The 25,195-nt window shown below is 39.3% G+C and overlaps 2 protein-coding genes across 3 annotated transcripts in view; both read right to left on the bottom strand.

Annotated features, from left to right (window-relative positions):
* The window catches only part of gpc6a (glypican 6a), a 185,205-nt gene extending 170,394 nt beyond the window's left edge, over positions 1 to 14,811 (bottom strand). For both annotated transcript variants that reach the window (XM_034219617.1, XM_034219606.1), the window contains exon 1: positions 14,321 to 14,811. In XM_034219617.1, the coding sequence (XP_034075508.1) occupies positions 14,321 to 14,480 (160 nt within the window). In that variant the 5' untranslated portion in view covers positions 14,481 to 14,811. The remainder of the gene's footprint in view (positions 1 to 14,320) is intronic.
* A 9,217-nt stretch (positions 14,812 to 24,028) lies between these two features.
* Positions 24,029 to 25,066, bottom strand: LOC117547911 (putative nuclease HARBI1). Its single transcript, XM_034218830.1, has one exon. It carries the CDS (start codon positions 25,064 to 25,066, stop codon positions 24,029 to 24,031), a length of 1,038 nt encoding a protein of 345 aa, XP_034074721.1.
* Positions 25,067 to 25,195: the final 129 nt, after the last annotated feature.

The following is a 25,195-nucleotide window of genomic DNA, read 5'->3' on the forward strand; positions in this document are numbered from 1 at the left end:
TCACTGGCTTTAGTATACAGATTAAAATACCCAGAGTGAAACACACAGCAGATTCACAGTCAAACTCAGACATAGAAGGAAGTGCTTTCTTTCGACACCATTACAATCAAAGTGTTGTTTTAATTATTTAAATATCTATGATTTAAGAGTTATTGTGGTATACTTTTAAACTTAAATGCACAAACTTAAACATTTTTAATTAGTTTGCTGCTGGTTCAAAAAAACTGAATTAACATTTCATATGCCTTTAAAATCATAGAAAAACTAAAGCAGGCCTTTTTATTCTTAATCACCTATACATATATCACTGACTTCATTAATGTGATAATTGTGATTTGGGTAATTATCAGACAATCCTAACAGATTGTGAGAGGATTTGTAACAAACATCTACTGTATATGTCAATTACAAGACAATTACATGTGTCAAACATCACAGGTCTTTATTATTATGTTATGATAAAATGTATTAACTATTAGTCATACAACTCAGACTCGCAAGGTAATGTATTTTTATAATTATGCAGTTTGTGAAATCCCATTTCCCATTTCCCTTTTTATTTCTTTTTCTGAGGAAGCTCTTCTAATGCCTTTAAGATATATAAGTATAGGCACATCTTGGTTTAATGCTTACTGACTACTACTGTAGATACCATGGAAATAGCCACATACTGTTCATAACTAAGTATATACTCACAAGTTATATCACATTACCATCTTATTTTCACACTCAGTCTTTGTGTGAATTCCTGTGTGACACTAAATAAATCCAAAGGAACATTTAAAAAATGATTTTGTTGTTATTGTTGTTCTAAAAGGTATGTTACAGTCCCTTAGGAGATTTCAGTTCCTTTTTGTGAATTTAAGTGCATTTATACTATTGAGAAGTGGCAAAATATGGGTACAATTAATTAATATCATGACATTTGCCTTAACTACAGCAATACAATCCAGGTTAGAGATAAGATAAAAAAAGATAAATCCAGGTAGATTAATCTGGCCATGAGAGGACGGGTAAAGTTAGGAATGAAGCTAAATGACAGACCTTGAGAGAGTTGGTCTTTTTACTTTCCCTCTGCTCTCTTTGGACTCAATGCCACAGCCAAGTTTAGCACACTGGACAATAAACGCTAAAAGGCTGGCTGAGCCTCTGCTCCCTGTGAATGGTTGACACCACTATCTTTGAGATCTATTGACTCAGGTTCACTTAGGCCCCTCACACGTTCTGGGCCATGACTGTCCTTTCTCTATTTAGGCTGCGGCACATTAAAGGGCCCTTTATTCAGCTGATATGACCTAGATTAGAGGGCAAAAGGGGGTAAATGACACAAATAGAATTAAAGGTTGTTGACAGATGGGAGACAGTATCAACTCTGTAAGGTTTTATGGAAGGTAAGAAAAAAGCTTTGAGGAATAAAAGGTGAAGTAGGAAGGTACTAGTGTCAGCAGAATACACCATATGTTATGTTCTGTTTAAAGGTTAACTTACAATCTGCATAATGAAGGATTCATATAATCAGAGGCATCCTGGAAGTATTGGGACGACGTCTTCCTCTAAAAACATCTAAGTTGTATTTTATACATGCAAAGCTAAAGTAGGCTACCAACTGTCAGACAACTCTCTTGGTGCTTTTTACTTTCTATGATGAACTACATCATCTCAGTGTATCCTGCAGTCCATTCTACTACAGACATGTAGTTCAGAAATGAAAAATAATGACTATTACAAAATGATGTATGACCTCATAAAAATGACTGCGTATTTGTTATGGTGCTTGGGTTAGGAAATGACTATAGGTAATTCAACTTTAAAGCATGTCACTTTGTTTGAGAGAGATCTTATGTTGAGGTTTTAAATAATGATCTTCAAGGAATGTGTTTTTTCTCCTGCGAGAAATGTAGATAGACACTTTAAACATAAAGCCAAACAATTGTGATGAATATAATGTGAAAACTGTATTCCTCTTCTATGCCATTTATGACATTATCATGAGGCAATAAAACATCACCAAATCAATATTTAAGATGTTTTACAAGCAAGTCAACACACTATCTTAGTAGTTATAACTTGTCAACAGGAATTACCAAATTGGAAGTCAACTCAATTACTGTGTTATATCACATCTGTCTGCATGTTGAAGTGGGAAAAATGCATCAAGCTCGATTGATCTCACCGCTGCTCTGCCATCTGGATCTCCTCTCCATCACCCAAATCACCCACTTTCAACTATTTCCACTGGGGCTTAGGACCCAAATTGAATATGTCCAAACAAGATGACACAGATAATTCCCACAATCTCCCCAACCATATGTTACCTCATTTGGAAGCAGCTAAAATATGTTCTAACTTTGAAATAACTTCCAGAGTTGGAGCAATGCTTGACAGTAATAGATACAACATATATATATGGTTGGGCGAAGCACCAAGATAAAGCTTAACGCTCTCATTAATATCAAGCTAAAGCTCATAGTTGTATGCTCTTTGCAATTCAATGTCAGCCTTCCTTTTATTATGAAGTGCAGTCTGTGTGTGTTTGAAACATGACAGCAAAGTAGGTGTTAAATCCAGGGTGATTGCAAAAGACAACGTGCATACTATTTTTATCACAATTAACTGTGGTTCCCATCAATTTAGAGTGACAGCATGGCAGCAGCATAACAAGAAGATTATTAGTCTTTAAATATATATATTGTGCAACAACAGTTTGTTACAAAGGGGACAAAATACAGGTTCTGGGATTTAAATCCCAAGGGGAAATTTGTTTGTCTTCCAAAAAATAAACTGTTTCGAGTTTCCCCAAAGATGATGGAGGATTTCCATTTCGTGCACAACGGCAGAACCTTTCAGTGTCTGTGCTGAAGAACCATAAGGGCTTAATGAGAAGCTATTATTATCTATTTTCCAAGTTGGAAATAAGAAAAAGGCAAGACCTTAAATTGTAGGAAAATTGTCAAATTAAAATGTTCCGAGTGCAAACAAACACTGGCTTTTTAAACGCAGACAAAATCTTCTGTGAGTACAGGATGCATCCCTAATATCCAATAAACATATCCAAACTCATGTTTCAAGCGGTAGATATCAAGTTTTCCATTAATTGTAGTCAGGCAACTTCAAATACTCTTTGAAATCTGATAAGCGCTCACCTGCTGCACTTAGTCCCTCTGATTTACAGGTTGGAGCACTCACATTAACATTTTAATAAACCTCCCATCCGACAATTCAATTCTGGCTAATTTTAACTTCAAACTTCTGCAGATATTTGACTACCGTATATATCTAGTAAAGCCAGTATGCATGTTACCAGGTTAGATTGCAAATGTCAAAGGTGAGCCATCGGACAAGTGAAACACCAATCCAGCTGAGCTTTTGGCCCCTGGCTCCAGTCATGCATGCAGTCTATCAAAGCAGACCTATAATCTGTATATCTTCATACCTCGGTCATGGGTAATGCCTGTGAACAATTTTCACAGTATATATGTTTTGTATGTGGAAATGGGAACATTAGAATGTCTGTATTACACTATTGGGAGGGGTGTTATACACATTCTCATATAGAGTAAAACATATACAGTATATAAATATACATCAAAAAGTTAACCAATAAATAAAGCGTGAAAATCATGTAAAATGTATCTCTTAAAATATGTAATTGTGGAATAAGGGTGTAAACAAGCGGATAGCAGTGGATATGAACATGCAGCCTTCTCCAATCTGGCTTTATAAAAAAGCGTTTATTCAAACTGATATCAATGAATAAACCTAATCAAATTCCAATGAGCCTGCTGCATGTGACATAGAAAGAGGAGCCACATTGGAATGGCTGGTTGAATCACATGTTTTCTGAGCTAGGCAGCACACAAAGAACGGACTGGGTTGTTTTATGTCAGGGCTGGTGAGCACTCTAAAAGAGTGAGTTGTTCACAAAATCTACCCAAAATATGTAAAGAAATCAGGAAATGTCCAGATGATAGAGGCCATTTTAACAAAAATATTGCAAACCATTTATCAATTATCTAAATTGTTGCGGATTATTTTTCTGTGGATCAACCAATAAATTGTTGCCGCTCTAAAGGACTGTAATGTATTTAATTTGATCACACCTGCTCTCCATTAGAGGCTACAGGAGGAGGGAAAAGGAGGAGACATGCGGTGAGGTTAAAGCCTTGCTCTCATGCTCTGGATTCAGCATGGTGCATGATTCAGTACCAAACACAACAGCTGGTGGTCTGAAGAGCCCGAGGTAGAGCCCCAGGGTGCGAGATGACCAGCCCACTCATTTACCAGCAGCTTACACAGGGGACAGGAAACAGCGGGGTTCTTGGAGCAGGGGACGAGGCTGGCTTCTTTTCAGATTCTAGCACCCTGCTGGAGCCAAAGAACAAGGACTCGCCAAGAAGCATCACAATGGCAGATGTTTCATTTCACACATGAAGAAATTCAGGGGACCAAAAGATGTAAACACCTGGCTCATTAACCCATCCATTTCAATAACCCTTGCAACTCGTTTGCAACAGGCCTTGGATTTATGGCCCTCTGTGGTATGAAAATATTCTTTCTCAAGCCTCATCGACATCCTCAGAAAGACTCTTCTCCAGCTATTAAGGTTATATGAGCTTGTCACATTTTCCATCACAGCGATGCTCCCTGGAGATGCACTATGTGGCCCCATTCAAGTCAGTGGTGTGAGCCTAGTGAGCCTGGATATATTTTCCTGCAAGTTCGCTCTATGCTTTCATCTCACAAGGATAGGTGATAGGTGAAATGAACAGTTGGGTCATGCCGCTGTTCTTCTTTAGTTCTAGAGGTCATCCTACAAGCAAAATTAACCCTGTAATTAAATGCTGCACACATTGTTCAAGCTCATCCAGCATCTAAAGAAGCATTTTGAAATATTTTCTATTTGAATTCTGTCCACCGCTTTTGCCCTTTTCTCCATCATATTGTGTTGGTTATGTTTTATTTGAGTCGATAAAAGAATCAATCATCATCAAATCATTTTTGCCCACACAGATTACTGAGTAAAAAGGATCACAGTGCCTAAACCAAAGAAAACGGGAAATGAGGCGACACAGTGTGAAGGAACAAAGGGCAGACCTCTGACACATGCAGGAGTGTCATTAAACCCCCCAAGTTAATGTTATAATTAAAGCCCAGCAATGTGACCTAGGGTTAAGATCAGCCCTCTGCATTTTTAGCATTAACATAAAAATAATAACGATCTCTAATTATTCTCTCAGCCTCAAAGCCCCCAACCAGATCACACTAAACTGGGTCATGAACTCATGTAATCAGTATAAATTTCCTAATTTATAACTAGAACAACATGCTTTTCGGGCTTGTCTCGTCCTGGCTAATAACTACGGCTCTTTGAAAACATATTGCGCCAAAATCTGTTTACTTTTAGGGGTGTTGCAAGGTTGGCACTGAGGTGTGCTATTTTCTTCTTACTTGGGGAGCCATTATCTTTATTCACTTGAGAGAGCCAGTCATGCAGTAGGAACTCTCTTGTTGCGTCCACTGCAACCCTGCCGTCAGGAAATTATTGGACTTGAATGCAACTTTAGTGATTGCTCAGTTTAGGTAAACATTGTACTGTGAAGCACACAGTAAATTGAGTTGGAATAGTTTTCCTATTTGTGAAGCTGACAATTGAGCGGCCCGACCAAGCAAGGAGGCAGAGGCAGAACGTGCAAAAATACAACCCGGTGTGGGCCTTTATTAAAACATGAACACATTACACACAGCCTCAATCCTGCTGCTGCTGTTCACGTGAGCCCAGCCTGCAGCCACCAGGATCTCACACACACTCCCTCCCCTAACAGACAGGGAAACAGAGCCTAAATACCCACACACACTAATCAGCAACTAGACACAGGTGAGGGGGGAGGAGACAACACCGGGCACCAGGTGCACACAATCCAGCAACAGACATAACGGGAGGGGGAACACTTTTCAAACACAAACATATAACTGAACAGAAGTACACACATACAAACCCAACTAAACGCAGTCAGCACTTGTACAATTAATGTCACTTGACGCTATGATGTCTACACCCCCACATATTATTTGCACCCGGATTATTCTTAACCGCCGTCATTCTACACCAGCATAAGCACTTTCGGAGCTCTCGCTAACTCCCCTATCTTGTCAGGCGGAGCCGAGGACCCGACCAGATGACATTTCAATTAATACGGTTTAATCCTTTATTAAATACTATCTCAATAATTAGTATAAAGTTACCTTCGTCACACTATTGATGAATGCTATTCTGACGTATAGCTCACCTGATTAGAAATGAGAGAATCAGTAGTAACACACTACTTTATACAGGCGGCTTACTGAGAGCACATAGCCCATGTTCTCTGTATCTCTGAATCTCCTAAACTGAACCCTTACTGAACTTCTACTATTACAAGGCAAAAGATAACACAGAAGCACCCACACAGTATCAGAGCCAAAAATGCCCCAATCCAGTGATGCTACATGCACACTGTATTACAATTAAGATCCATATTCCAGTTGTGAAAATAGTCTGTTTGGGTAGATACTATGCAAATAACTTTCCCATAAATATTTCCGATTTACACACAAAAACCCAGCGTCAGCAAATGCATTCATATGCCCCACAATATACAATGTGTATCTATGGTTCTATGAATCCTAGGCTATGACAACAAGAGATGATGTGCAGTAACCGGATCTCTATGTCTCTAACCATCAAGAAGCATGACAGCCACAAGGAGTCTCACTTTCTAGGTGTGGCTCTGCCTACACTGGAGACGATAAGACGTATACTTTGGGTTGTGAAGTACAAGGCAACGTCACTTCCGTCTAAAGGACAAAATGTATAGATTTTCTGTCAATTGTTGCTATGAAACTAGGACTAGAATCAATTGAGATTATAATGAATGTACTTACTCAGTTCATAGAATAAGAAAACTACAAAAATATATATAACAAATGGATCCCCTGAATGAAGCCAAACTTGAATAAATTGATGCCAAACAGTGGATGTCTGAATCCATTTGTCACGCAACTACTTTTTTCTCTAAACGTAGTCACAATTTTGCACTGGAATACATTTCTATGAACATGGCCCTGTAGTTTAAGAGTGTCAAAAGGTTGCCAACAAACGCATTATTTACTTCTGTAGAAACATTGGAGTTTGGTTAAAACTAGAGTGCCAAACTGTTTAAGGGAAACCAGCCATTTAACCCACAGGACCTTACATAAAGGTTGACTCTGTCTTTTTTGTATGTTTTTCCGATGCATTTTCCTCCTAATTTTTATTAAAACTGGTAAGAGTGAGAAATGTTACTCTATCCCAATATTGAATGTTCTGCTTCACAACTTGGTGACAAAGGTATAACTATATTTAGAGTCATGAATGATGTTCATAGGCCTTAAAGTTAGCCCTTGATGTACTGCTGTGGTTTTGTTTGTACAAAAAAATGTCTGCATGTTCGAGCCTCTGCACTATTGATTTTGATACATCAAAAGCCCCCCCGTGGTTTCACGGTCAGAGGCCTTTTAAGGGGTAGCAACTGTCAACCTTCAATGTTTCTTAAACACAACAACAGTGTCATTGTCAAATTTGTAATGCCACTGCCACACCGTTGTCTACGTTTGTTGACAGAGTCTGATGTTTCCATGACAAGTTTGGCACGCCATGTTTATCTTTGCTTAATGCTTGTTTACTTCTAAATCTCTGAGGGGCGGCTTATTTAGCAAATTACCTCAGCCATGTGTACTTGACTGTGTCTGAAAAACAAAAACAAAAAGTCCCCAGTGTGAAATGGATTTGCATCCTTGACACCTCGATATGACATACCCCTGTGGGTTTTCCCAAAAGCACTGTGTGGTGCTCATCTCTCTGAGCCCTATCAGCGGTGTCAAGCTTGGGACTTCTATTCAGAGACTAACCTCTGGAGGCAAAACGTCTCTGTGGGCAAACAGAAAGACCATAACCATAAACACAGCAGAATGCCTTGGTTTGCTAACATACGTAATATATAATGGTACTAGGAAAACCACAAACACCCTCTTGGCTAGAATGTAAAAATATAAGTGATTAGTAGTGTCTGGCATAAGGTCAATCCTAAGGGTCTCCCTTACATACACATTAGAATGCAGGCTGACCTGTAATCATTAATATACCAACTATTTTCACACATCGACAATGAAGTGACAATGTGCCCCCCAGCCCCCTGCACACCACCATCACCTACTGACACAGCAATCCTCAGGGAATCACTTCTACCAGCAGAGCATTATCACATGTGACTGTTCCTTCTGTTACCTCCTCTGACGTATTTGTCTTTACTGTATTTACTAGATAAGCCCAGTCGAATTGCCTCTCTTCTCCTTTTGTAGAAACCGGTATAAAAGGCAGCATGTAGCGAATACTTCTGTGCAACAAAAACAGCGAGTCAGATCACTAATCCCTAAAGTTCAGATGGATTACATTCTACCTGACTCCCTCTTGTATTCCTCACAGAGTTACCGCTCAAGTCATTTTCAACACATGGTTACTCAAGGATGCTCTCCATGCCTTTATGCTCTGGGCTCATGGGTACATTTGTTTATTTTCTTTCCTATTTCCTGTGCTCTAAATTCTAATCCCTCAACATAATGTACAATCACTTCCATCCATATACTCCTTGCTGTTATTTTCCAGTTCCTCTCATGGCGTGATAAGGTAGAGATCCTTAATCCTACCCTCCATTACTGATGAAGGCCAGTTGATTACGAACAGGAAAAAGTGCAATAGCAGTCTCCTACAAGAGTGGGAGGCTTTTCACACCATACATGGTGCTGAGGGCTGCCAGGAGCCTGCAGACCATATGCATCTCAGGCAGGAGCGTCTGCAGAGGATTGACACATTCTTCAGGTCAAAACAACTGTCAGATATTTTCATTTACCAAATTTGACAAAAGGTAATGCTGGTTGATTCACATTGAAACACATTTAGATGTGTCATGCATATAACACTTTTGTCATTTTCTTTCACAATATAGAGATGCAAAATAAATAATAATCAGCAAAGTGAGGCCAAATTGTAACACACACACACACACACGCATGCACACATGCATATACACACACACACACACACACACACACACACACACACACACACACACACACACACACACACACACACACACACACACACACACACACACACACACACACACACACACACACACACCACACACACACACCTCCCTCACATCTCATTAACTGTTCTCTCTGAAGATGTATACAGGCTGGCAAGAGACTTATTTCCAATTTGGCACAGCCAAGAGCATCTTAATGGGCTTTGGAAAAAAATGCCCTACAGAATTTGTATATGAATATTTGCTAGGTAAGGGCTTTTAGAGTGGTATTCCCACACTTTCACTAAAGGTCTCATGTCATTCCATTATATAGTGATTAGGCATCTGGCTGCCAACACATCTAAAATCAACCCTTGCATACCAACCCTGCATGTAAAGTGTATTCAAATGAATCAGTGCAACAAACAGACTATTAATTACATTATTTTGAACATGCAAAACACCTAAACACACCGTAGACCATCTATATATTTCTTATGTCATATATGTTCATTATCAATTCATGACAGAAATGAGGAGACAGCTTTTAGATGTGTACTGTATAGTTTATTGCTAAGTAGCTTCAAACCAGAAATGCTGATTTCTTCAACATAATCTTAAGGGAGCTCACAATAATAAACTTTACTTAGACTTAAATAATGTGCAAGTTCAACCAATTAAGGCCCTCAACTTGTACTTCAGATTAAACAAAATGGTCTTAAACTTCGCTTTAAAAAACAAATATGTTTGAAGATTCGTTTTTTTAAGTTTTAATTGAGTATAAAGTATATTTTAGGAAGCCTTGAAATAATATTACTCTCAAATTTGAATAATTATTGTAAGATTTTTCTTTTAAAAGCTGCAGTAATGTCTGTGTCAAGAAGCAACTCAACATTAACTGTGCCACATACAGACATTAACAATACAAACAGCAAAGATTTCCCGTATCTGGGTTCTGTTCATGATAATTGTTGAACAAGTTACCACCAGCAAAACGCTGATCACAGTGATAAGCAAGCAGAGAGTTGACTTGCAGGAATTCACAAGAGGAAAATGTATTCAGGGTGTGTAACAGTTAATAACTGTTCTGTTAAAGAGAAATCAAATCATATTCTTTAAAGTAGATGAACCCCAAAGGTAATTGTTATTCTTGAGAAAGGAAATATAAGACGCGGGCACGGCATAAATAGGAACAGCAGCACATCAAGTGATTTTGTTTCAAAGACGAAGCAAAGAGCTGAGTCCACCCATGAGAATCCCGAGCGCCCTTGGTAAGTAGATGTTGATATTAACAGCAAAGCCTCGGAGCAAGAGCTCCCTGGAAGGGACTGACTGAAGCATTCAGGAGCCGTTGTGTTTATGAACAAAGAGCTGACAATCAGGCAGCATTGTGTGCATGACACTATAACTAACGTCTGACACATGCACACGAGGGGTGATCTTCACAGGCAGGCTGTTTTGTTGGCTGACTGCTGTGTAAAACACCAGGCAGGCGATGGCACATTGACAACACAAGAGTGGAGGAATCATACGCTCGTCCTGGAAGGGGTTTAATGAAGCTGTCCACCAGCTATAGTTATAGACATTTTCAGCAGTGTGTTTCAGCACCAGCACTCTATTCTTCCAACACTAACTGAGTGAAATCTAGTCTAAAGCCGTGTACAATTTTTCTTACTGGCCTCTACCTCCTACCAATCCTGTAATATAAACCATCTGAGGCATTAAAAAGTCCTTAGGCAAAAAGAGAAAGTAGCACTCTTTAATCAATTAAGTGGGCAGTATGGTTGACCTCTAACCCAGTCAGCTAACTTCACCAATTACAGTATGTCTGCATCCGTGCCAAAGACTTATTCCAATCCCAGAATAAACTATGTTTGATGACAATTTGCCAAGCACATCAGCGAGTCTGACAGAAGTGTTCTACTGCTGAGCGTGCAGCACATCTCTTCACGGTGGTACCACACGCGGTAATCTGACTTGTCTCGATGCAGCGGAAGACTGTACACTGAATGTTTCTGATTTCTACCAACGTGTAATTGTGAGGGTTTATTTTAAGCCCTGCCACCCTATGACTGAAAAGAAGAATACATTTGGTGGTTATTTTTTGGATTAACATCCGTCTTCCAACAACAACATTAGATAAAAAAGAGAGCATACACAGAAATGACCTAGCCTCCTGGTGTAATCCTTAAAAAAATCAACGTGGGGTTTCTGCTCTGATGGTTTAACAGGTACTTTATTATCTGGATACGTTTTATGGAGCCCGTGAGACATATTCAGACACTGTTACAATTCAATAATTGATGGCCTGAAGAGTTTAGATAGTAGCTGTGCAAATATGCTTATTCAAAAGTGAATGGAAAAAACTTCTATTGAGAATTCCATCAACAAACACACATTAACAATAAGGGATTTTCTAAAGGAATCATTAGAATAATTATTGATTTTATTTAAGTTTTTTCAGATTTATGTTAAATTCAAGTTATACATTGGGTTTATTAATTTGTCTAATATATTTTCATACTGTATGGTCAAACTAACTTTTGTGTGTTGTCCCTTTAATAAGCTTTGCTTGTCAGCTGCTGTCTCAAACATGTGTTAATGCAAATGGAAGCTTTTCAACCTGAGGTATGGCCACCTCTGCAGAGGGACTAAACCGTGTTTAGTATCTGGAGGCAGAGTGATAGCATGACATGATGGAGTGATGAATGCTAACGGTATACATGAAGCTCTCCACACGTTTGTATTAGCATAGCTAATTAGGCATAATTGAGTGTTTTTGCTAGCATCTCTTGAGGCCGTATATCTAACTTCTGTTGTATTTATGCAAGATTATTTGGAGGCAACAAGATTGAATTACACACAGTGTAGAGGCTGTACTTCATTGTAATTAGGATTTGATCACTGCCCCGAAAAACATGTTGATCTATAATGGCCAACAGACCTCTGTCTTTGACTTCAAATCGCTGGAGTTCCAAGTAGCCAAATGTTACACAAAAAAATGACATAATGTTAGAAAAATATGAAAGTATTTCCAAATAATTGTGAAAACATTGTCTGACACATTCTGAGTTATTGCGTTGATAAATGAAACCCGTTCAGTGCTCCCGAGAGGTGGAGGCCAAAAAAGAACTCACTGTGCTCAAATACTGGAATGCTACATGTTGTTTTACTCCAATAAGAATGATTAAACTAAATAAAAACAGCTGCCGAAGTTAAGGCCAAAATTCTATCTTGAACAAAACATTGAAATAATCAAATGGGATCAAAACATAATCCAAATACAAAGCAACAATTGTGAAATAAACCATGTGCATGTTCCAGTACATCAGGGGACTCTTAATTATCATTCCTTTCAGAGAAGACATCCTGCAATGCTTAAACATATTATGGGTTGGTTATTTTACAATCCAATTTACAAAGTTGGATTAAAAACAAAGCACCACTTTACAACACTGATGACCAAAATGAAAAAGGACAATGTCAGAATCCGCTGTGTCTGTATAGCCTGTACACTGTCAAATCATGAAACAAATGATGTGAAAATAACAGAGCAGGAGCACTAGTTTGAAAGCATATCATGTAAGTGGTTAGAAAGCCTCTGAACATTTAAGTTCTTACAACAGTATATTTGTTTATATTTGAGTAGACGGCTGAAATGTCTCCCTCTGAGGTGAGGCTGAATATACAGTACGGTGCTGCCGGAGCAGAACAAGTATGGTAAAAAGTTTGTATTGTTTCTGATGAAGATCCTGTTCTCGTCTGAATTTTCTGAGTTTACAAATCGTCATATTTTTGTCTACATTATAGCAACTTATAGCAACATTTTGTAAAAAGGTCTTACTATTCAATATGGCACAACATTGAAAATGTGCTACATGGACTTGAAATTGGTATGTGATGTATTCGCAATGCGAGGAACACACACATGCTCAATCAGTAACAAAACGATCAGATTCCCATCAAGCCAAAACCCTGTTAAAGCACATAAGGCAGCTCGAGGATCATTAAACTGTCTGACACTGCCAATTACCAATTCAGTATCTCTATTTTGACTAACAGGCAAAAGAAGGATTAACTTCAGGCCTCTCTGCTTTCCCTCTTCCCTCTCATGAAGCTGACTATGTTTACTGATTAATCTGCTTTCCTGCTTTGACCATAAATGTGATTACCACCACACAAGAGATAATAAAACCCCATATCTCTGCTGTACCAAAGCGCATGAATTAAAACCTAAGCTTTAGCCTTGAGGAATATCGAAAAGAAGAAGAAGAAGGAAAAAGAAACCCTCAGCAAAAGGAGTATTTTGTGCTGAGTGCATACAGCCCCCTACTGGTAAACAGCACTCACTCTTTAGCCAAGCACCACACAATAAGCTCCATGATCTTCTGTTGAATGCGTGCAACAGGTATGAAGCTACTTCCAAAACATATCTACTGAGGTTGCATTGTCACTAAGTAAATATTCCACTGTCTCTATTTAAGCAGCATTAATTAGGAATGATGTTGAAAGTAAATTACATAGATCCCACATGTTACTCTTGGGCTGTTAATCCTGATGTTTAATGGACTATTGATCAATGAATAACCTGTTGGTAAACCCACTTATTTGAGGAAATGAATAATAATTTGTTATGGTGAAAAGTAATGTGGGTTTTACCTGTGAAAGTGCAAATTAAGTTTATGGGCTATTAGCACTTTCAGTTTGTCCTCTAAAGTGTTAAAACACCTAAATAAAAATATTAACCATATGAGAATGGATACATGGATACCTAATAAGCAATATGACAGGATAATTATTTGAGCTTTATACTGATTTTTCAATCCAGTGCTTGATGTCTACTTACTTGGCTATGAAATGCAACTTGCTGTGACGCTACATACTGTAGGTACTGGACCTGGAGTGGATCATACTGACCTTTAAAAAGCTCATAAATAGAGTTATATTCTATTGCAGCGACTTTGATTGTTTATATACTTGAAATAAGTCCAAAAACATAACCACTGAATGTACATTTTGCAAAAACAGACTCACACTTGAGACTCTGTTTGGATCTTCTGATAAAAGAGGATGTTGGTTACAGGGTGAGTTAAATCCTCAAATGCTTGCGGGAGATCAGTTAGTTCAGGTTGTGTGGTCATCATGATCAAATGCTTTTATTTTCGGGGGGAAACTAGGCACGAGGGGGAAGAAAAGCACCGATGTCATTGTCCTCCTACCTGATATTTCCTGATGAGGCACATTGATGAGGCTGAATCCTTTAGCGGTATAAGCTTGCCGTGCCTCGCTACAGCTCCGCGCTTTGCTTTCTCCAGCAGATGACAGGGACAGCACCGACAGAGTACATAAGGCGACTTGCAGCCTCCACATCGCATACATCAGTGGAATCCTTGATAATGTTTCACAGGGAAATATCCGTCACAAAAAAGAAAAAAAAGAAATCCGAAAAGGTCTGACTGAAAGATGTCTCCGGTGGGGAGGATGTCAGATGTTCATTAAAAACAAAAAATAGAAATCACTCCTCACTTGACATACTGGTACCACCACATTGCAAACGCTTCGTCTGTTCTTCCCCTGGAAAAAATAAAAAGACCGCGGTGAGTCCGATTGCTCCCAGCTAGAACCAATCCGTTTGGAGGGAACAGTTTATACCAGGTGCTCTCTGTGCAAACAACTTCTCCCGCACACACAGCAGCTCTGTGTTCGTGTCGGCGTGAGGAAGGAGAAATGAAACGGAGAGACGCGCAGCACGGCACAGGGCAGGGCAGAACATGGGGGGGGGGGGGGAGAAGCTGCGACTTCAGCTGCTCGCATCCAGGGCACGCACTGTCCTCTGCATTTATGCATCCACAGTAATGCGCACACAGCACATCACTGGGTAGACACATGTTGGAGGAGGCGCGGGGACCTGGAGGTGGTGTAGGCAGAGCCGACCTAAACATACACCAGAATATTGTGTTTTATTGTACTATGCAAAGTTACAGAACCTGAAACTGTTTCATGTATTTTAATAAGGTTAACAACAATGGACGTATACGATAAAGTTTATCGTATACTTCTGAGATATTAAATTAACACGTTGTCATACAATATAAATGTTGTGTTTTTTAGCGTTACCTGGTGATTTCAAAGAAAGCTCTCTGGAAAATGTTGACTTACTGTCAGTGTTCGACATGAAGCTAGAAGCTCCCTTACATTACACAGTCACAGGGGAGTGATTTGTAAAATATCCATAAAGAACAAGAAAATCTGTTTACAGTTCTGTTTCATATGGTTGTTGAAAGATGTATCCATATCTCTTAATTTTGCTCTCAAAGTGCACCAGGTTGATGCTTTTAACTTCAATATTTAAAAAAAAAATCGTCCCGGGGGAGCATATGCCCCATAACCCCCTAGAGGAGGTGAGGACCCCCCTAAAGGTTAGGTCCGCCCCCCACTTGTAAAAAAATAGCACTTTACCTCTGCTTACACCTATATGCCGTGAGCTGATTATCGAGCCTTCATTGTAATAATTGTGTCGCAAGTGTACTGTGTTTGTGCGTGTGGGGAGTGTTGCAGTAGAAATGTCCACTGAGCGTCCGGTACCTTAATGAACTGCGGGTTAAGCCCCGAATGTTTCCAGGTCCAGGAAACGCCCCTGCGATAAACGCTTTCAATTCTACCTTGAACTTTATAAGCTTATTGTCGCACACACATATACACAGTACACAGACATCCACATACAGTACATACACACAGAGACACTCAAAGACACACACACACACACACACACACACACACACACACACACACACACACACACACACACACACACACTCATACACACACACAAAAAATATCATTTATCTGTTGCGCACATTTTCCAATGTTAAACATTGTTGTTTCATATGTCTTAGGTAATAGTAAAAGTATTTACTTGAGCTGTGTTAAATGCCCTTCATCCTAAAAGCCTCCCTTTGCCTAAACATACACAGCCTGTTCTGTAGAAATAACACAACTACAATTCCATTGAGGAGTTTCTGGGTCTTTTTACCTAATTTAGCATCATTAGCAACAAATAATGCATTTACTATGGCAGCACAGAAGTGTCTCATCAAAATGTGTCATGATTAAAACAAGTTTATTTTCACAGAGACAACTTTGAGAGAAGAAGAATAATTTGTCTTGTTAAGAAAATCTAACAAGAAAAGTATCATGTTATAATGAGAGATGGTCTCTTGAGTTTAGTAGACTGCATCTCATAATATGTGCTACAAACAGCCCCACTGTGGGTTTTTGTGCTGTAAGAAACAGCAGGCTTGTTAAAGTAACATTTAAATTGCCTCAAAGTGCAATTAGGCATGGTTCAGGGTGGTGAAACAAAGAGGGGAAATGGTGCTAGAACACTCAAATTTGAGCCCGTTTGAATTAATTAAGAAGCTAAGAAAAAGAGATTCAAAGTGAATGATAAGTCCTTCAGGATCTATAGAATGTCAGGACTGCCCCAAGGAAAGAGTTATTTCTCGATACATTTGATATAGTAGACAGAGCATGTGAAAGAGCAGGCATGATGTGAAACAAAGGTGCCCAGAAGATGATGCAATTACATGGTGAGCATGCTACTAAACGCCTGGTATAATCAAACTATATGGCATTATACAGACTATTTCAGTTTGATCAATAATTGTTGTTATTTCCAGGTACTGAATTGTCAAGAGGAAGTGTGTTATTCAAGTTATTTGAGTGTCTTCACCCACACAGTTAGTATTTTGTTCTTAGTCTAAACATGAATCAATTGCTTGATAGAACATTTCATAGCAAATAATTCACACAAATATCTCCAAACATTAACATATTTCAGTGTAAAACTTCCACTTTCCACCTTTCATAGATTGTAACTATACTGGTGTAAAGTCACAGTATGTTGCATTACTCTACAGTCTGATGAAACCGTCATGCAATCAGTCCCAGTCTCAGAATTCCTGATTAATGTAGTGTGATATTTTACATGGTAACTTGATGCCACATTACTAGAATAATGGCTAACTTTGCAAATTGGCTGAGTTGTAAAATGGTGGAATCAGATCTGAGTCTGCAGGAGTCCGCCAGGAGATTGCATCATAACAGGAAACGCATGTGATTAGCTAGCTGATTAAATACTTGAAAATGTGAGTGATAAAGTTTGTTGTTTGTTTATTTCTTTGTAATTTATTTATGAATATATAGAATCATGTAAATAAAATGACTTAACAGAATAAAATACCAACTTTTTTGTGAATTCAAGTCAAATCACATGGAAAAATGACCTCTGTTCAGTGAACATATACAAGATATAAAACAAGAACCAGAATAATGAGACAGGATATTATTCTTCTGTGTCTGATCTGGTAATTGTGTGGAAGACACGTAATGAAAATTAAATACATTGCATTGCACCTCACATTGTTTTTCTTTCATACCGATCTTTTGTTTAATAAGATTACAAAAAGATGTCAGTCTTTCTGTACAGAGAATTTTGAAGCGCAACAGTGACTGTAAATGAAAGATTTGGCTATTGTATTGAGAGATGGCTCAGGAACTGAATTTCCTCCTTTGAAACAATTGTTATATATAATTTCTCTATTGTAGGAAGTAACTTTCTATATTGCTTAACGTTATTATTTAACTTTGTTTGCAATGATTGTGACACAAATTGTCTAAATACTTTGAGCCTTTAAATGTAATAAAATACAACCAAATGGACTCATAAAACCGAAAAAAATAAGCTTTTACCTCAATGTGCACATTGACCACTTTTGAACTTCCTACAAAAACAGATAAATGGTGTGTGTCAGAGGCTGTTATATGAATGTTAATGACCTGTTGTTATACGTTTGAGTTTAAATGATAAGCGGCCCAAATTAGCCCGAATTGATTATCTTCCATGGCAGCCAATGTGTCTTATCTGTGTTGTTGGGTTATGTTGAAGTATGTATTGCATTCTATTAAAGGTGGGGTAGGTAATTTTGGAAAAACCAGCTCGAGTGTGCTAGGATTTGAAAATACACAGCCGGAAAAAATCTGCCACTTCCTTACAGAGCCCCTCCTCCAACACACACGCACACGCACATGACCAATGAGGGCACAAGATAAGTTTGTGCACAGATGGAAGGCTGACAGGCAGGTAGGCCATCCAGTTATTTTAGCCGGGCCGGCTAAAATGATTGGTCGTGCTTTTTACAGTACCACGGCTTCCACAGATGACATTTTTGTATGGATTTTTTGTCAAAGCACTTTGTTATTCATTGCTATCAGGATGTTAAGATCATTCCATGGAATATAACAAAAAGTGTATCTCAAGCCGGTTTCTCAAACCTACCTACCCCACCTTTAAGGAATGCAGTGCCATGAACATATCAGATCAAATATCTTTTTTTCTCCCTTTTCACCATTGGTTCCATCTGCACAGCACTGTTACAACCCTACTCAGCTAATAAGCCCTTGCTAATGAGCCTAGAGATGATGTCCAGAAGGTGATCCCAGTCGTGGATCGATAGCTCACCATGAGGAGTCAGCACGGGGTTCATCATGACTCATGCTCAGTGCACCACAGGGAAAACCAAGCTCTCACTATGCAGGCCTGCTGCTTTCACTAAACACTGCTAATTGTCAGAAATTAGATTTCACGTTTTTGTGGGATATTAATGCACTAACGTTTTATTTTAACTTTGAATACATAGCAAGTCAGACAGATAGAACTAAAGATAGGGCAACTAATCAATCAAAAATCAATAGATAGAGGATCAACACACGAGCCGGAGAGAGGACAAACAGCTGACTGGCGCCATTATTTTCAACTGTGGATGGATGGGTGAATGAATGGATGGATACAGACATGTCACTGATGGATCTACATGCTTCTAACAGGGTAATAAGCATTGTAATCATGACCTTTGCCAGAGATTAAAACACACCCACAACTATCTTTTCCCTTTTTTTCAAAGGTCATTCATTGCCAATTCCTACTTAGCTTACTTATACATAAGTAAAGAGCAGATTGGATCCTATTTTTGTTGTTGTGGTTGTACAACAAAACAAAAGACAGGATTGATTAGACGAGAAAGAACATTGTATCAAAGGAAACAAAAAAAACATGTGTATGCCAGTGTTTGTTGTAATATTGAGTTTTACATTTTTAAATCACTGCATGGTGCACCGTGGCAATGTCAAAGCTTTTACGTAAGTAACATAAGCAGAAGAAGAATAAGGTCACTTTGTTCACATTAGCACAGCAAGAAAGAATATGAATAATTAATCATGTGCTTATAATTCATGGAGGTTTAAGACAAATATGTGCAACTGCTTATTCAGACAGAACACCTTGACTTTTTGATGCCTGTATACTAAAAACAAAAAAAATATCCAAACAAACAAAGCGAGGGAGTTTTGACATGCACACAATATGTTTTTTACTACACAAAACTTTTAACGTATAACACATTTAAACCTAGCTGGGGTTGGAAACATGTTGTGCCACTTATGTGTTTATGAGTAGCGTGTTAAAACCATGAAAAAACGCTGTGTGTTAAGGCAGTAGAGATCGTCTATCTGCATTTCCAAGATCCTGTAATCCCGGATTTAATAAACTGGCAGGGCCTCCTTCCACTTCAATACGCCTGGAATATCTCCACATGGAGGAGTCATTGAGATAATCTTATCCTATTGCCCAAATCATCTTTAAAATCTCTTTAAAACTGAAAAAGCAGCATTTTAGGCTCCTCATCCCATCTCTACAGTCGAACCAAGACACCCTGCCAGGAGAATTACATTTTTCATGCAAGCCAAAGCGAAAAGCCACATTGAGACAAAAGAACATTGATTATTTTTCCATTTGTTTACCTTAATACAACTTTCAATAGTTCATGATTTCTTATAGTATGATTTATCCCAGTTCAGCCACAAGGAATTATGAGAATGTGGTCCTTTATTTTTATTTAATGTCACAAAAGCTCTAAAGCGTTGCAGAATGAATTCCATGCAGCAGTGTAAAACGAATATATATTTTACACCTGTGGTGCATTATATATAAATAATGAGCATAATGAGTATTACTTTTGTATATGGCCGTATCCATTTAAGCAATCGCTACACTGATGAATGAAAAGTGATCCAAAGAGAATTGAATATATTTCAAGATGTCTGCACTGGCTAATGATTTCAGATGTGAAGACACGATCAATAAACTGCATGCTGGCTTAAATGTTAAATCACAGTATGCCCTTAATCAGTTTCACACAACATGGAAAAGGTCATGTCAGAGAGCATCAATCCATTGTTGACAGGCATTATGTAGAATAAACACGCAGACCAGGATCACCGTTATTTCAACATTTCTTTCAGTTTGGGGTTACACTTTGGTTGAAATTACAAGACATACGGACTCTAGTAAGGAAGGATGATGTAGGTTGCATCTCATATAAATGTTATATCTGGTGTGTGAGGTTCAAATGCTGCCCTGTCAGTTTGTTTTCTCTGATCCTTAACACTACATTTTCTCTGATATACATTTAAGCCGAGGTAATTTTTGCATTCATTGTGAGCCATTTTTGTATATCATACATTATTCAAAATAGTTTCAGGTGGTTATTTTCCTGGAAGTACATTTTTGTTGAGCTAATTAATGATGTCCTATGGCTCAGTAATTAGGGATCTGCATCTTAATGCAACTAAGTTCTGATGACTTACAAGAAGTGTAAATGAGGACAAAAATGAGTCATCACAACATCAAAATTGGCTACCTAAAAGATGAGCTGCTGTTCTGTTGTCCAAAATGTTAGATATTACAGATTTCAGATATCACATGTTAGGTGCTAGATCCAATTTCACAAAAGGAAAAATAAGATCCAGTGTTTTTGGGGGCATGACCAATACCAGTAGCCTAACTTGGAATATATTGGCCTCTGCTACATGATCTTTACCTTGTTGTCCCATCTGCCTTTCATAATATCAATGGTCTGGGCCCAGGAGTTCAAAACTTTTAATCCCTATCTGATCGGATCAGATTTAGATTTTAGGTAGTTCAAAACCAAAAAACAGGATTAGGATCACTTTGATATCCGATCAGATCAGGAAATCCAATCCAAGCTTTAATCTGGATCAAATCTTCAAAACGGGTAGTTCAAACCGACAACACAGGATTGGATCAGTTTGATCCCAAAAAACTGGATTATCCTGACCCCACGAGAGGGGTGGATTTCCAGTGGATTACCAGAGCAAAATGTACTGTACAATTTATTTAAAAATATGTTTCAATATAAACAAGATGGCAAAGTTTGTTAACTGAAATAATACACAATTTTTAGCCTTCATGGCAAATCAATTTAATTTTTCATTTTTTGGTCACGTTTGTGGTGGCCTATTTTGTTTTCAACCAAATGTTGATGACATAAATGTTTATGCTCATAAAAGTATCACAACAAGATTGTCAATCACAAATGTAATATAGATTAAAGAAAAAATATCTTCAACAAAAAAAAAGTCCATCATCTGTCATCACCTTTCAAAAGTAATTTCACACCGCAGTACTTTTCCCACTTTACTTCCGATCTATGGTTCCGATATAGTTCCGAAATGTTACGTTCACACCAAAAAGAGCCGGAACTAAAATTAGTTCATGAGAACCTTTTCACCCCCTTTTCCTTTCGTGGGAGAAAAAGGTTCCTATTCTTTCACACACAGTGACATCGGAGCTACCCACAATGCAACAAGCGCCATATATATATATATAAATACGCCATTTTCCTGGAGGTGCAAATATCCTGGAAGTGCAAATATAAACAGCTAGCTAACGTAGCCACGCACAGCGCACTAGGTTTTTTTTCTGAATTAACGACTGCAGAAATCGCTGCATGTCTTCGGATTACATCTCTGGACTTGAGGGGTGTGCTTTAGGTCGTTACCAGCGTAAACTAGAGCTGTGTGGGTTGTCGGATTGCCCTTACAGACTGCCTGCAGATGTATGGAAAAACGACAGTGGCCTTCGTCGATTTTGGCTGCATCTACGTCTAATTTCTGGAAACACCAGGTGAATACCCCACTTGTCACAATAATATTATCATGCCATTGCATATATGTGGTATTTTTTATTGTTAGGTTTCCCGAGAAGTGACTGGAGATGAGAACCCACTATGCAAGCACTACAACTGAGACTGTGGTGAAGTGTCAAAAAGGCTTTATTTTGTCCACGACACTGACAAGGAGTTGACGAAGCACTCGTAGAGGGAAGACGTAGAGCTGGGCTGCTCTGGAGGGGAGGCTGGACGTGGCAGGCAGAGCGGCTGGAGTATGTGGATCACTGAAGAATAAACGAAGAACTGGCGAAGTTTGAAGAGGGTTTTAAGCAGGTGCAGGTGAGTAGTGGCAATCAGTGAGATGAGCAGCAGCTCAGGCGGTGAGTTGGCGGGAATCGGAATGTAGGTAACCACGCCCAGCCAGGGAGACAGACACATAGACAAACAGACAAAACAAACACAGACAGGGGAAAAAGAAGGAGGAAGTACTGCAGATCCTCACAAATAGACTATGATATTCAGTACAGGAAGCTTAGCAACACCTAGACGGTGTACGGCTGCTTGCACCTCGTGTAAAACGGCGGATACCGGAAGTACGGTGTCACGCTCGGCCCAATACCCGTATGTGTGTGTGAAAGAATGTCTGATTGGCTGGGCGGATTGCAAACCACGCCCCGTAAAACTCCCAAAAAGTTTTGTGAAGCCGCCATTTTATTATCCTCGCATTAGCATTATTAGCATTAGCCCAGCGCAGAAACGCAGAGAGACTAATTTATGGCAACACAAAATAAAACATGGGAGCGGTGGAGATGAGGAGGTGTCGGCGTTCTGGTGATTTACTCGGAAGGCTTTAGTAGAAGCTGCTGGGAGTCCCAGCAGCTTCTACTGAAGCCAGTCCCCAACTCCGGGGACTTCCGGCCGGGGACTTTGGGCGGCAGTATACACCGTGAAGTGGTTTGCGGCCTGCCAGTAAACCCAAAGCAGAAGAAGAAGAGGTGACGTCAGCGGCTTCATTTGTTCATGAGAACTAAAGAATTCTCATGAACTAAATTCTCATGAACCTTTGTGGGAAAAGTACTGCGGTGTGAATGCGCCTAATAGATGTCTCTGCAATGTGGTCTCTTGTCTTCCTTGTATTATTCTTCATGTCCACTAGATGGAGATCGGTAAGATTAAAGCACTGATATTCAGGATCTAGTAATCTTGAAAAGTCGTAATCTGGATCAGGGTGATCCTATCCTGAATTGCTTTGAACTAAAGGGACAACATCTGGCCGACTTGTCTGATCCTGGATCACAAAAAATGGGATTTCAAAATCTGATTGAGATTAAAAGTTTTGAACTCCTGGGCCCAGGGCCCAAGAGTTCAAAACTTTTAATACCTATCTGATCAGATCAGATTTATCTTTTGGGGAGTTCAAAACCAAAAAACAGGATTAGGATCACTTTGATATCCGATCAGATCAGGAAATCCAATCCAAGCTTTAATCTGGATCAAATCTTCAAAACGGGTAGTTCAAACCGACAACACAGGATTGGGATCAATTTGATCCCAAAAAACTGGATTATCCTGATCCCACCAGAGCAATGGATTTCGAGTGGATTACCAGAGCAAAATGTACTGTACAATTTATTTTTAAATATGTTTCAATTTAAATTAGATGGCAAAGTTTGTTAACTGAAATAATACACAATTTGTAGCCTTCATGGGAAATACATTTTTATTTTTCCATTTTTTGCTCACGTTTGTGGTGGCCTATTTTGTTTTCAACCAAATGTTGATGACATAAATGTTTATGCTCATGAAAGTATCACAACAAAAATTGTCAATCACAAATGTAATTTAGATTAAATTAAAAATATCTTCAACAAAAAAAAGTCCATCATCTGTCATCACCTTTCAAAAGTAATTGCAGACAATAGCATCTCGCCTTGCACCACCACTCAGTCTCTCATTTAGAGGGAAATCCATAGGTGGGCCTAGATCATCAGCAGGTGCGAGGGGCTCTGGGGGATCATCGATGTCAGAGAGGGGGACTCTGCGATGGACAGCGATATTGTGTAGCACAATACAAGCCAGTGTTATTTGGCATGCTCCTTGGGGTTCCACTCTCAGATAGTTGAGGCATGCAAAACGCCTCTTCAGTACTCCATTCAAGCGCTCAATGGCACACCTTGTTCTTCCATGGGCATTGTTGTAGCGCATCTGTGAAGGAGTGTTGGCCGTGGGAAAAGGTGTCATCACCCATGGTAGGAATGGGTAGGCACTGTCGGCTAATATAACTTCATCCGGCCTGTTGGTTTGGAATTCAGTGAACAACCGGCTCTCTCTGAAGATACGTGCATCGTGGACTGACCCAGGCCATCTCACAACACAGTTGGTGATGGCAAGGTCAGCATCTCCCACAAGTTGCACATTGATGCTGTGCCTCCCTTTCCTGTTGACATATTCCCACTCCCTCTGACGAGGTGCTTGAATATGTACATGGGTGCAGTCGATCACCCCAATGGTGTTGGGCATGTCTCCCAGAAGAAAAAAGTTCTGCTTCACTTTGGCAATCTGGCCATCAGTGGGAAAAGTCACAAAGTGATCCAGCAGGCGAGCCAGTGCATCAGACACAGCTGTCATCACTTCACCCACTGTTGTCCTGTGGACTCCCATGCTGTCAGCTATGACCTCATAGAATGTTCCACATGCGTAAAAGCGCAGGGCAATGAGGACCTGTTCCTCTACAGTCAGAGTATGACTCCGCAAGGTTCTGCACTGCAGTTGTGGCCTGACCAGATCAGCAATGTAGTTGATGTCATCAAGTCCAAATCGAAAACGATTGTACAGTTCTTCTGTTGTGTACTGTTGGAGAGGTTTGGGGCGCTCGGTGTGGACCCTTTGGCGGTAACCTCTCCTTCCAGCATGGAAGATGTGAACAATCCCTGCCATGACTGTGTTCTGACTGTTGTTTCAGTCAGTAGGCCTACATCAGTCTCTGAATAACAACTAATTGCAAATACACACCTGGAATGAATGTCCAGATTGGTTAGGGCCTGTGGTTAATTATGTAATTAATAG

This window comes from Gymnodraco acuticeps, unplaced genomic scaffold (assembly GCF_902827175.1).
Source record: "Gymnodraco acuticeps unplaced genomic scaffold, fGymAcu1.1, whole genome shotgun sequence".
Classification (NCBI taxonomy): domain Eukaryota; kingdom Metazoa; phylum Chordata; class Actinopteri; order Perciformes; family Bathydraconidae; genus Gymnodraco; species Gymnodraco acuticeps.